At 43.4% G+C, this 14,600-nt stretch overlaps 1 protein-coding gene across 4 annotated transcripts in view; it reads right to left on the minus strand.

The window, feature by feature from the left end:
- The window catches only part of MAPRE2 (microtubule associated protein RP/EB family member 2), a 177,888-nt gene that overhangs the window by 96,543 nt on the left and 66,745 nt on the right, over window positions 1–14,600 (minus strand). The window contains exon 1 of one of the 4 annotated variants that reach the window (XM_061131075.1): window positions 12,381–12,643. The exons of 2 other annotated variants lie outside the window; for them this stretch is intronic. In XM_061131075.1, the coding sequence (XP_060987058.1) occupies window positions 12,381–12,499 (119 nt within the window). In that variant the 5' untranslated portion in view covers window positions 12,500–12,643. Of the gene's footprint in view, window positions 1–3,047; window positions 3,069–12,380; window positions 12,644–14,600 lie in introns of those variants that run through there. One more of the 4 variants, XM_061131077.1, reaches the window with a different exon arrangement.

Below are 14,600 nucleotides of genomic sequence, written 5' to 3' on the forward strand. Positions count from 1 at the left end.
CTACAGAACTATAGTGTTCACAGAATTAAAAGAGTATCTCGTCTGTCAAGACCTCAAAGAAAATATAGCTCCAAAATTTAACTCTTTCATATACACTTTTAAAGTGGCTTTAGTAGTTTTTCCCTGAGTTAAAAATAACAATCCAGTTATTATTTTGAAGTTTATTTTAATAAAATCATTTAGTATGTACTTACTGAGAATTGGACCTAATTTCCAGAAAAAGCACTGTGGATAAAGAACAGGTAGAAACACTGACTTTTCTTAAGAGGTTTACATTCAAGTTAAGAACACAGGACTCAAACTCATTGAAATCTAAGTCAAGACCATATTATAGTAAAATAAAAATAAAAATCTTTTCTATTAAAATAGGCAAAAGATCTGAACACACACTCCACTAAAGAATGTACACAAATGGCCAATAAACACATAAAAGACACTGAATACCATTAATAATCAAAATATAAATTAAAATCTCAGCAGGATACTTGTCCACATCTGTAAGGATGGCCAAGTTTAAAAGATTAACAATACCAAGTGTTGACAAGGATGTGAAGCAACTGGAACTCTCCTACACTTCTGGTAGGAATGTGAAATGGTACAACCACTTTGGACAACTATTCTTTAAGTCTCCTTAAGTTCCTTAAGTCTCTTAAACAGCAGTTATATTGCCTAACCATTCCACTCCTAGATATTTCTTTCAGAGAAATGAAAACATTTGTTCCACAAAGAGTTATACATGAATATTCATAGAAGTTGTATCCATAATTGCTAAGAACTGAAACTAACCCAAATGTTCACAAGCTGGTAACTGATAAAATGCGGTATAGCCATATTACTTTGCCTACAGAGGTCTGTATAGTCAAAGCTATGGTTTTTCCAGTAGTCATGTATGGATGTGAGAGTTGGACAATAAAAGAGGCTGAGTGCCGAAGAACTGATGCTTTCGAACTGTAGTGCTAGAGAAGACTCTTGAGAGTCTCTTGGACAGCAAGATCAAACCAGTCAATCCTAAAGGATATCAACCCTGAAAATTCATTGGAAGGACTGATGCTGAAGCTCCAATACTCTGGCCACCTGATGCAAAGAGCCAACTCGTTGGAAAAAACCCTGATGCTGGGAAAGATTGAAGTCAGGAGGAGAAGGGGATGAAAGAAGATGAGATGGTTGGATGGTATCACTGATTCAATGGACAAGAGTTTGAGCAAACTCCAGGAGACAGTGAAAAACAGGGAAGCCTGGTGTGAGGCAGTCCACGGGGTCGCAAACAGTCAGACACGCCTGAGCAACTGAAGAACAACAAAGCCATAGTACAGAATACCACTCGGCCACAAATCAGGTGGCCAGAGTACTGGAGCTTCAGCATCAGTCCTTCCAATGGATATTCAGGGTTGATATCCTTTGTGGCCAAGTTGTATTCATCCATGCTGGGTCAATCTCAAAATCATTATGCCAAGTAAAAGAAGTCAGACACTACAGAGTACAATCCGTATGATTCCATTTATACAAAATGTAATCTAATCTAGGGTGACAGAAAGCAAAGCAGTGGTTACCTGTGCCATGAACAGTGGAGCTATGAACTACAAAGGACACCAGGAATCTTTTGGGAGTGATGGCTTCAAGGGCGTACATACCACCAATACGCATTGAATCATTATGCCTTAAACAGATGCAGTTCACTGTATGTAAAATTAATTCTTAATCAAGTTGGTAAGGTAGGGAGATCACAGTATAATTTGTTTGAATTTTTTCCAGACTGAAGTCGGACTTTTAATGAACAACTGCTGTGTGTCAGGTATTATAAGAGGTACTGCGGACACAAAGATCATAGTTTATTACAAAGCCAAGGTAAAAGAGTACACTAAAATGACAAGCAACAATACCAGCTAATATTCTGAAAGGCATTTACTGTGCACCATTCAACTGCTTGGTATACTTTATATTCTGCATCTCATAAGTCCTCATTAAGAACTGTGAAGTCGATGCTATTATTATTTCCATTTGCCTATTAGGGAAATGAGGCTTAGGGAGGCTAAAAAATTTGCCCTAGATGACACAGTTTGAAAAGGGTGGAGCTGGGATAGAGAATAAGTCTGAGGCCAGAGCCCAGGCTTTGCCTGCTACCCCTTCCCTGCTTCTCTGAGCAGCAATCTGGGACTCTGAGTGCCCCAACTGGTCCTAATGGGAGGTAGACCACGTTCTGAACCGGAGGTGAGGAGGCCGTGACCTTCATCACACAGGCTGGAAGTATGTTCAACTGTTACTCACTCTGACATCTTATAGTCGGCGATCCAACCATGCTATCTGCCTGTGAGAAATTCCAGGGAGAGGGATACCGGCTTCCCAAACATCAAACCTGCTTTTCCATTTATTGTTGTGTTGCCAGCCCCGCTAAGGGATGTTGGAAAGGCTGACTCCTCCTATCCTCAGCCTCCTTGCCTGGGTGGCTGATGACGCTCATCTCTCTTTCCTTCTCCCTGGAGAAGACGTGTCGACAGACAGATGTACTAGGTCCCCAGAAACAGAAAGAGCCAGGGGGTCAGGGGGGAGGGGGAGCGGCTGACACGTCCCCCCCAAGAGGCCCTCATCCTGCGCTCCCCTCCCCCACCCACCCAGCACCCACCAATCGCGCCCTCTTCCACTTCCTCCTTCTCTAGCAGAGCACAGGCTCCACAAGCTTTCTATTTCACTGTTACAGCCGGTGAGCAGCAGGTCCCGAGAGCTGGGAGAGTGTATTCAAAGCTCTCCTTTTGTTTTATTCTTAATTGGTCAGTCTCCCTGCCATCCACTCAGCCTTCACCCAGACGGGAGGGGGAGGGGCAGGGGGCAGGGAGGGCTTGTGAATGCAGATGGCCTGCTTCCTGGCGGGCGTCTAGCACCATCACGGGTTGGAGAGTGGGGCGGACCTCAAGGCCAGATATCACTCAATAACTTCCATAAGGTGGGGAGTCAGACTCGGAAGTGGGGGCAGTGTGCAGAGGACAGCAGCAGAATGCCTAAAAAAAAGGGCCAAAACCTGCAACTGCACAACTAGGGGCCCTCCACAATACCTGAGACACACCAGGTGCTCAATGAATGAGAAGAAAAACATCCAAAGAGGATACTGACAGCGATCTTCACAGAGGATGATTTTGCAGTCAGAGCAAGATTCATGGAGCGTACTAAGCAGGCTGGCCGCATCACAAAAAACAACACCAAATGCAGCTCTGATGGACTCTGGAGAAAACGAAACAAAATATGGACTATGCATTCGCTCTGTGTGAAACCTCAAGAGGCGGATGCCGCAGCTGCGAATAAGAATGGTACTTGGGTCAGGCAAATCTTTAACATCATCCATGTGATTTCAGCAAGGATATTTTGAGATGCTTCCCAACACCTTTCCGCATGTAAAACTCACTGTGAAAAATCAAAACTTATTTAATTTTCAAACTGCCACTAAGGGGTTAAGTGAAACACCACTGTTTGATTAGGGAGTGCATTTTACACTGTTTTCCGATTTCTTTTTCAAACAAAGTAAGGTACCCAGGGACCCATCATCTGTCCAGTTCCACTGTGACATGTGTCCAGGTCCACATGTGTTAACATTCTTCCAGTTTCTCCATGCCCATTAAGGAAATATGAATGTATACATTTTCTTTACATAAAAGTTAGTCTACTGCACTAATTTAACATAGTGATGCTCCATTAAAAAATACCATAAAAACTGGAGGATCAAAAGAGATAGGCATTTTATTTTTCCTCAAGTGACTTTCTGTAAGGGAGAAGTAACCTTCCCACCATCACCACCACGTACATCATTCAACAATGCTCAAACCTATGTCATGAGGCTGTGTTAAAACTTATACACAGAGGTCATAGGAGGGAACACACACACTCAAACATGGTTTTTATCTACAGGTGCCATTACTGAAAACTCCTGAAAACTGTGGTGGTGCTTTAGTCACTAAGTCATGTCCGACTCTTTGAGACCCCATGAACTGCAGCCTGCCAGGCTCCTCTGTCCATGGGATTCTCCAGGCAAGAATACTGGAGTGGGTTGCCATTTCCTTCTCTAAAGGATCTTCCCGACCCAGGAATCGAACCCAGGTCTCCTGCACCACAGGCAGATTCTTTACCAAATGAGCTACAAGGGTAATTTTGCGCTTACTAAGTTATCAGCAGAAGACTCACAGAATTACTTTCCTGGGGTCAGCAGAACTTCTCCACCTCCGATTCCTCCAGTCAAACAATGCCTTCCTGACTGTTATCCCCAAGACTTAGAGGCTTTTCAAGAAAGGGCTACTCATGATTTTTTTTTTTTTTTTTTTTGGCTGCCCCATGTGGGATCCTAGTTCCCTGACCAGGGATTGAACCTGCACCCCCTTCAGTGGAAGCACAGAGTCCTGACCACTGGACCGCCGGCTAAGTCCCCTGTGTGACTTATTTTTGAATTCAAGTGCCCAGCTCAGAGTATGACATATAGAAGGAACCCGGTGAGTCTGCTGAAAGAACAGATTCTTAGATGACTGGAATTCTGGCTTAAATTTTAATAAAGCTGCAACTGTATAATTATTTACACAGTGGAAATTTAAAAGATTTTATCATCAGCAACCTGAAAACACGCTCTGGCTTTCTAAAATGACAAAAAGGAAGTAGACTGGGGAGGAGGAGAGGAGCCCATGTGAGTGCTTGTGCTTTCTCCTGATTTGAAAGTGAAAGTGTCAGTGGCTAAGTCATGTTGTGTCTGACTCTCTGCGACCCCATGGACTGTAGCCCACCAGGCTTCTCTGTCCATGGGTTTCTCCAGGCAAGAATACTGGAGTGGGTCACCATTCCCTTCTCCAGGGGATCTTCCTGACCCAGGGTCTCCTGCATTGCAGGCAGATTCTTTACCGCCTGAGCTACCATATTTGAGCCTTGCAGGGAACCACGTGGGAGGGCTCCTGGATGAGGGGATACTACTGTTTGTAATCGGAGCAGAACTGTGACAGTAAGAACGCCTCCCTCAGACGTCACTGCCACTGTGATTTCAGAGAAATTATCTCTCAGGGCTTTGCCAGGGCAGGCTGACTCAAGAGCGAAAAACTAATGTCATAAAAGGAAATCAGATACAACTTCTAGGAAAAAATAAAACAGATCACAGAAACCTAAGGTGTGCCTCATAGGAAGAGCACTGTCATTTTAAGAATGACTTAACACCAAGTGCTGGTCATAAACCTCTGGACCAACCCTGTGCGTGAGATCCCACATTTCACAGACTTCTGCCAATGTGCACTAAATATTTACAACGCGTACTCTTCATTTTCAAGCCTCTCCCCCTATTCCTCTTCTGTTTCAAGTCATAGCACAAACCTGGCTCTTTGACACATTTACCTGCTCAAAGCAAATGAGGTCTCTAAGGAACAGAAAGGCTGAGCTCTCATTATATTTCCTTTATGAGATAATTACTCAAAAGCTTCTATCACAAAAAGCAGTCATCAGGTTGACCATCCTATGCACCTATCACCACCTTTGGATCCTTTAGAAAAAAAATAATCCTTTAAATAAGTGCACCCTGGTTCAAGTGAATAAGATCCTAATTAGGCTGGGGAGATATGACACTGAAAATGTACAAGTATTTTTTTTTTTCCACAGTAACCTACTAAGAAATTATTTCTTGGTGGCCTATAAAACCCTGTTTCATTTTTACCTCAGTAATGAGTTATTTCTGTTAAAATAAGTTATCTTTGGGGATGCATCTAACAAAAACATGTTTAGGAGCCATGTCTCTGATACATGCTATAAGGTGAAAACACATTATTTCAGTTTTTGCCTATGTGAACTGCAGGCTTCCATTTTGCATTCTCTCAACATAATATAAATTCCAAAGGTCAAAAACTAGGAGATGAACAATCAGAATTTTAAAGTGAGCTATAAAATGAGGTTCCTGTGATACCCATGGGCGGGTGTATGGAGTGCTCCAAGACAAAAAGTTGCTGGAAGAGGGCTTAAGATACTAGATGAGAGACATAAACACTCCTGGGTATACATCAGGAAAAAACAAACATTAATTCAAAAAGGTACAGGCAACCTAGTGTACATAGCAGCATTATGTACAACTGCCAAGACTTGGAAACAACCTGTCCATTGACAGAGGAATGGATAAAGAAGATGAGGCATACACATACAACGGAACACTACTCAGACATAAAAAGGAGTGACATTTTGCCATCTGCAGCAACATGGATGGGCTTGGAGGGTATTATGCTAAGTGCAAAATACTGTATGGTATCACTTATCTGTGCACTCTCAAAAATAAACCAGTGAATATAAAAAAGAAGCAAATTAATAGATACCGAAAACAAACCAGTAGTTACCACTCGGGAGAGGGGAGGAGGAGGGGCAATATAGGGTCAGGGGGCTGACAGGCACAATCTATTAGGTACAAAACATGCTCAAGGATAGATTGTACAACACAGGGAATACAGCCAATGTTTTATAATAACTATAAATGGAGTATAACCTTAAAAAATTGTGAATCACTATACCTGTAACATATATATGGTACAGCAAATATACTTCAATAAAAAAGGATACTAGATGAGTATGACACATCCACTGTAGAATTCTAGAGACTGGTATCTGAAAGACAGCCCGAAGTCAGGAAGAATGGAATTATTCTAACATACACGTCCTAACAAATTTCATTGTGGAAAAGACACTGTTCACAGGAGAGGACTAAATCAATTCCTTTAAAGTGAAATTGACAAAATTCGAAAGTAAAGCAATCCACACCATCTGGGTTAAACTCAGTCCACACCAGAATCTGCCAGCGAAGGTGTCACTTTCCAGCTGTGAGAAAAATGGCACCGGAACCCTGAGGGGCATTCTGAGCCATGTCATCAGCTGGCATTAAATAACTCCTGGGGATCCTTCACAGTGAAATACCAGACACTCTGCTTCTGAGTCTGGGAGGACTGAAAGCGTGTAAACTCTATGCGGCAGCCACCCTTTTGGCCTGCTAACTGTGAAGCTGGCATCTGTATATCAAGAAGCCACCATCTGACCTAAGTACCAACGCTGTTATGGGAAGAAGTTGCACTGATCGCTTCTACTGAGGGAAAATGCCTTGAGCCAGGAACATCTACCTCCCTTGTCCTGAGCCCTACAACAGAGCCGGAGAGGTCTCTCTATTAGAGCAAATGAAGGGTTCCTAAGAATTCTGGACACTGTAGGGTGGGGCACTGGAGGATTCCATTTTCCCTTCAACTCTCACTGCAGAACAGGAGCTCGATTCCAGCATGCACTTCCGTTTTTATTATGCCATCTTTCAATCAACATGCTTTCAATTTTCAAGTTCCGGTCACCCTGCCTGCCTTCCAATGCTCCTACCCCACGGGAAAATTCTATCCAATGAAAATTCTGATTCTACAGCCTCCACTCCTTTCACCCGAATAGCTGGTCTCCAATAGGGTCTTTTAGCTTCCTACAACATACTGGCCTTGAGGGTATCTTTTTCTACTTTGAGTCACTGTGGGCTCAGAAAGCACAAACCACTTCTGCTATCAGACCAAGCCAAATATTCACAACAAAGTAAACCTGTTACAGAATGAGCAGCTCAGACATCTGACTTTGCTACAACTCAAGGTCCTTCGAGGGGCATCTGGCAGAGAGCGTGGCCAGAGTGAGATTCTCAAGTATTTGTCAAATTAATCCTCCAAGCCAAACAGAATATTTAGATTAGTCCCACTATTTCCCCCTGCACTAATCTGAGGGATTATTCACTGCAGCTTCAAGAGGTCTCTGTATATACAGAAAGATACTGAATATGGAAATCAACCTCCTAAATTCAGAGGACCATCTCAAACCATTGTTCTGCTAAGACGATGCTCCCATAAACAGATGAGACCAGTGGCAACCACTGCTGAGCAGGGGTGAGCCTCCGACCAGGGGCACCTGGAGGATCATCTCCTTTAACAGACTCTCCGACAAAGGACCCTGAAAAGAAGTTCAAAAAATGGGCGCCTAGGGCTTTCCTGGTGGCCCAGTGGTTAACAATCCGCCTTGCAAGGGACAACAGTTTGACTCCTGGTCCGGGAAGATCCCATATGCCTCTAAGCAACTAAGTCCATGCATGCCACAACCACGGAAGCCTGTGTGCCCTCGAGCCCATGCTCCGCAACAAGACAAGTCACCCCAAAGAGAGCCCGAGCGCTGCAACTAGAGAGTAGCTCCCCCCACCCCCTCCTCGTGCAACTAGAGAAAGCACATGCATAGCAACAAAGACTCAACACAGCCAAAGAGAAAATAAATACACCAGGCGCCTAACAATTAAGGTGGTTTCCCTGGTGGCTCAGTCAGTAAAGAATCTGCCGGCAAAGCAAGAGACCGCCTGCAATGCTGGAGACCTGAGTTCAATCCCTGTGTCGGGAAGATCCCTGGGGAAGGAAATGGCAAACCACTCCAGGATTCCTGCCTAGGAAATTCCATGGACAGAGCCGCCTGGTGGGCTAGAGTCAAGGTATCTAGTCACCCTTTAAAAATACTAAGAAAAACATTAAAGACAAAAATCAATATTTTCAAAACCCTCCTAAGACAGGAGTAAACCCAGATGATGCTAACAAATACCTAATGGAGATGCATGAAGGAGACTTCTGCAGTCACTGTTTGGGGAATGTGATCTGAAATTTACATTCTGGTTAAAATGAGGCATGTTACAATAGCTTCTACTGAACAGAACATGCTTTCGCAACTATCTTTTGCATACGTGTTTGTGGGCACATACACATATATTTCTTTTTGTGTGCCCTACCACGAGCTCATTTTTCAAAGCTAGCAAAGTTGGATGTCAGAGTCAAGGTCTTAGGCTTAAGTTTTCGCTGTGTTTTTCTTTACAGCCCACTGCCTCGAGTGGAGAAATTTTTTTTTTTTAAGAATTCAGAAACATATGCTACTGTAGTTGCATGTTCAAATACCCATGTGGAACTAGTCCTCTGGACTTATACATTCATTCTTAAAAGCCTGGAGTATGCAAACAAAGATGCTATGCGGTGGGCAGAGGGCCAGTTAATAAATCTCATCTATGAGCATCTGCATGAAACAGCACTATAGGGAGTCGCCTCTCCAGGGAGGGCAGAGCACAACTATTCGCTCTGTGAATTAAACAGTGTCACCTCAGCTGGCCCACACCATATTTGTTTTTTAGGCCGCTCTTAAAATATATGGATTTCTAGTGTTCATAAATGCAATGAGGAAGCTGGGGCTGAGCAGACAATCACACAGGAGTGGTGGACATGAGCCACAGAACACATCCACACGGCTCTGCTGAGCCATCTTTGCACTTGCTCTTTTCAACTGAAATTGCTAATGGAAGGGTAATTTTCTAAAGGAAACTTGCTCTTCTAATCAAAGGGCACTCTGTTTCAATAATGATTTACCACTCCTCCTGGTCCAGGCTGTAAAAACAGGTTCTGTTTATACCAAGAGATACCTGGATCAAGATATCTGGATCGTGAACCACATTTGATCCTTATTTATAAACAATCTGGTGCAAACCTTATGACAACAATGTCTGCTGCTGGGAAGAGTGACCACTTGCCCCCAACGGTGCTAGAAAGAACGGCTTGTTCTCTGGGCCCTTCTCTCACCTGTGCTCCCAGCCAGGTGAGGTGTGTTCTTATCCTGGAGTGCCCGAAGAGGCCCCTTTCAGTAACAATAGCATTCTTCTTATATTCACATGCTTCTTTTAAGATGGTTTTTGTTTAAATGTTTCACAAAGACTTTCGTGAGAAAGCAATGAAAGAGTCTATATGCAATGAGCAAATGCAGAAAATAAAACCAAAGCAGAAAGACCTGCTGGGACTACCTAGAAGTCAGTAAAGGAACCAGAAAGAGAATTCCCTGGAAATTCCCAGAAAGAGATCACCCCAGAGCTCTGGCCTTACCCAGGTCCCTCCATGGCACTCCAACAGAACTCTCTGACACACCCCATTCATGGGGACCAGACTTAACCTACAGCCAAAGTAAAACTTATGTGGTTGAATCTCTGAATCTCTGGCTTTCAAACTGCCTTCCAAGTTTCCTCAGCAATTAAATGACAATATTACTCCAGCCTCAGGATGCCAAAATAATTATGGAACACTTACTGGATAGAAAAATGTGTCACATTTTTCCTTTCCTTCCTTTACCCCCAAAAATAAGTGGCAGTTACGCTATGCTGGTCATCCACTTCGAAAGAAAAGCAGACCAAGGAAAACAAGTGTGTCTGTCTCCTTGTGCACCTTTTGTATAACACAATTCAAAAGCTATTTTGGAGTCTTCTTTCTTCATTTAACCTATGGCATCTCTCATTATAGGGACCAATAATCCTATTATATAAAATACAAAGGCCACGGTGCTCTTAGTGACTTAACATTTTGCTCCACCAGATCTTTATTCAAATTCAGTTTTGTTTCTCACATCATTTTGGGTACCAAACCGGGACTTGGACAGCAAACTGGAAATAGCTCAGGAAATGGAAAAAACAACTTGGACTGAATTTAAAAGGTGAATAAATTTTTACTGTAAAACAATAATTCATCAACAAAAGGTAGCATTTAACCTTTCCCCTCAAGTGACCTTTCCATTGCCATTGCAACTTAGTTCACATGACTAATAAAACCCAACCAGGCAACTGCCTTCAGCCCATGTGGTAAAATTCGAACTCTGCTTAAAAGCAACTGCTACCTAAGTGGCAGAGTTGAAATCACTGAAAAAAATAAATAAATAAGGGCTTCAAATGTATTACCTATAAGAGCAGTTTAAATAGTGAAGATTTAAAAGCAACTTCGGTTTTTGTTTTTAAATTCTATTTTAAGCTTTGGAATGTTCACAAAGAAAGGTGAAGGGGGAAGGGAGAGAAGGGACCTAATGTTCCAATCACATGGGTCTCCAAAGCAGAGTCCCAGAGGTTGTGGACCAATTTTGGTTTATATTAAGAGAACAACAAGCACTTGGAATCTGAGGATGTCATGTCAACATATTACTTGGAACCATAGGCATGAGATTTTAGTGACCTCATGGGCACAGCCAAAATTAACTCCCAGTATTTATGTAACTGCCAGGGATGACAGGGCAAAGATCGCTTATAATTTTTTTTTTTTTTTTGAGTCAGTTAATAGTGTTTCTTTGGTCAAAGAGAGAGGAAGTGGGGGTACTTTTGGCTCTATTTTTTAAACATGCAACATTTATATACACAGACTACTGCCCATAACACCATCTGAATGTTTAGATGAAGGCATTTAAAAAAAAAAAAAAAAAGAGTTGTTTCCTGTTGCTCCCTAGCTGAAAGGATGCGTTTTAGGGGTATGTGTGCTCTGCCTCAGAGCGAAAGCATTGTTAGCGGTTATCAAGGTAGCATTTAAAAATAACTACCCCAGTACAAAAGAACTTCAGAGGAAATATGAGCGAAGCTATCAGTCTCCCTTCAAGTCTGGCCATGAGCTGCCTCAGATTCGAGCTGCATTCTCCATTACATTGTTATCCTTATCAAACAATGCAAACAATTTTAATGAGCTTATCTCCTAGAACATATTGCCAGATATGCTAATGTAAAAACGATGCCAACCGTACAGGCCGACTCATTAATCAAAAAGCTCACAATACAATGACCAAGATCAGTCTCATCCTCACATCAGACCTCAGCAAAATACCAGGAATTACCTTCCTACTGTAAATAAGAAGGGCGGGCTCCCCCACCCATGCGGAGGCCATAAACTCCTAAGAAAATGCATAAGGGCACCTAGTTCCTTTCAGGTCCATTGCGGTCCAATCTCTTTCTAATAAACCTTGGGTTCTATGGAGAAAATTTCGGTGAATGTCTGACACCGTGACCTCTGCTGTCAATCCTTGCACCAATCAGCGAGCAGAATTCTTACAAAGCTCCATCAATCTGGCGGTTCAACATCACAGACTGCAGCTTAATCTAGAGGATTCCATCTTTCCTGCACACACATACACACACACACACACACACACCAGGGCAAGCGCAAACCTTTCCCTCGCCCTCCTCCTGGTCTTTAGGTACAGCCTACCTCATGGTTCCTTTAAAAATCTAAAAAGGAAGGAGGAAAGGAAGTGCTCCGGCTTGTCTCCCTTTGGAGAGAAGGGGAAATTTTGCTTGCATTTTGAAATCAATGTGGAAGCAAAGAGATGGAGGGAGACCCCTTGCAGGCAGCAAACCTATTCACAAAATGCTTCCCATCTGCAATCGGGCAGCCTCCGTGCACACCCAACATGACACATGGAAACAGACAGCAAATAACCACAACCGCCTTTACAAACGGCCGTCTGCAGCCGGGGCCGGGGGCAGCGTCCGCTCCATTATATAACGGGCGGGTTTCCGCGCGCCCGCCCGCCCGCCGCCGCTCCCCGGCCAGCCCCATTACCTGTAGGAACGCTCGCCGCGCACTGTGTGTTTCCGGAAAGGAATGATGGTCCCGTTATCCTGGATGATGTCGTTGTTGTTCTCGCCATTTGGGGACAGGGTTTGGGTCGGCCCGGGCATTGGCGCACTCCCGAGGATGAGAACAAACCGCTGTGGGCTGGCTGGGGAGGAAGGTGGCTGTGTCTCGCCTTCCCGCTCGCCCGCTCCTCGCGCAGACCGCGCCTGCCGCCTGCTCGCCGCTCGCAGCTCCCAGCTCGGCGCTCGGCTCCCGCCCCGCCCTCTCGCGGCCCGCCCTCCCGGCTGCTGACGTCAAAGCGCCGGCAGCAGCACCCTGGTCACGTGGCCCGGCCCGTCCCCATAGCAACCCGCTAACTCATCACCTCGCCTGGAATCGCGCTGGGCCGCTGCGCGACCATGCCGGCGGCTCCAGGCAGGCACCCGGGCCGGCCTACATCTGGCATGTAAAACCCCAGGCCACCCCTGGCCCCCCTCACTGACTCGCCTGGGTCTGAAAACCAGCTCTTCCTCTAACCATTTCCTTTCCAGCCCGAGCTCCCACTGCAGCTGTGTACACAAAAGAACGATTCAGGCTGAGGGGTGTGGGAGACCCTTTAACTCCTTCCATACCAAGTTCTTGTTCCATGAAAATTAAACTCAGTCTGGTTTCAGAAATATATAAGACGACCTGGTAGACTGCTTCAAGAAAATTTATCAGACTAAGGGGTTAAAATTTCCAGGTTCCTCCCCCATTCTCCAAACAGCAGCCACCGCCTCCCCCAAAGCAACCCCAAACTTGAAAACTGAATAGGAAGCTCCATTTCCTTCTAATCAATATACCTTTACATTAATAATGAGAAAATCAAGAATTGCAAATGAAGATTTTCTGCACGAAAGAATCCCCAAAGGGAGTTGTTTTTTTTTTTTTTTTTTTTTAAAGAACCACCATTTTAGAACATCATGGTTACCCAAGACCTCTCAATTCAAATTCTTACATTGCCTCCTGATACAGATAATTAAATCCTTGTCATGTATTTTATTTTCTTTGAATTAAACAAGTGAACTTCCAATTTCGTATCTGGATGGAAGCTCTCAACATTCGAGCTGCTCTGCATCATTGCTATGCATCTTTCGAATACATTGGCTATGAGACAGGTCCTATCGTTATTATCATCCCTAATTTAGAAATGAGTATACTAGTGAGATGAAGTAACTGGTGCGGCGCTCAAGGTCACACAGTCAGGAAGCAGTGAGCTGGAAACTCAAGATGACATGCTTTTTATCAATGTGATTGGACAGTGGTGATGTGTGTTTAATGTGAACTCATAAATGTTATAGATCAAGGTAAGAATCAAGTACCTTACATACTGTCAACAGTGAAAGGACAACTGTGAATAGAATTGCTAGTGCAGTGCAAAGTCTATGGATTAGATTATAAACTCTGAACAGATTCCAGATGTGTCCAGTGCTTTCCTTCAGAGAGAAGAAGAGTTTGCCTTCAACTCATCAGAAGTGGTTCTCTGCTTATCAGAAGTGGTCTCTGATGTTTCCTGGGGTGGGTAAAAGTCAGAATAAATATATGTAGCAGAAAATACTAGGCTTATGCCTTCCATTGTACAGCTTACCAGCTTTATTATTTTGTGATACAGATATTAAAACAAGTAAAAATGCTGTCATTCCTGACAATTCTCTAGCATATTTCCCTGGTAATAAGCTATTTCTGGCATCAAGCTTCTAGAATTAGAATCAAATGGTTTACAACACAGATGGTAAGGATAATCTCAAATAAGGGGGGCATTTTTTCCTATTCTATAGTCTCCTTTTGAACTATATTTTAATAATTTTATTTTCTACTTTTTCCAGTGAATTCACAGTGTAGAAGTTGATTCTTTCATCCATATCTCAGCTTACATGAGTATTTTTTATATATAATAAGGATCCAATTCTGACCTAAGTCTTAACAAGGTACATCAGATAAATATCTAAGTACAAGAGATACACAGCAAGCCTCACATTGCACAATGAACTAAAAGGGCATGAGAGTGTAGTTACTGCTACAAAGACCAACATTTCCTCCTACTATTTCTGTTACTTGACCCATGGCTGTCAATTTCCCTACTAATTAATTCCCCTTTGCAAAAGCTTCCCCTTTCTTTGGGGACAGTCTGAAGTGAAAAGGCAGAGTCTACAAATCAAATATTTAATGTTTTCAGCCGTCTCACTT

This window comes from Dama dama, chromosome 27, assembly GCF_033118175.1.
Source record: "Dama dama isolate Ldn47 chromosome 27, ASM3311817v1, whole genome shotgun sequence".
Classification (NCBI taxonomy): Eukaryota; Metazoa; Chordata; class Mammalia; order Artiodactyla; family Cervidae; genus Dama; species Dama dama.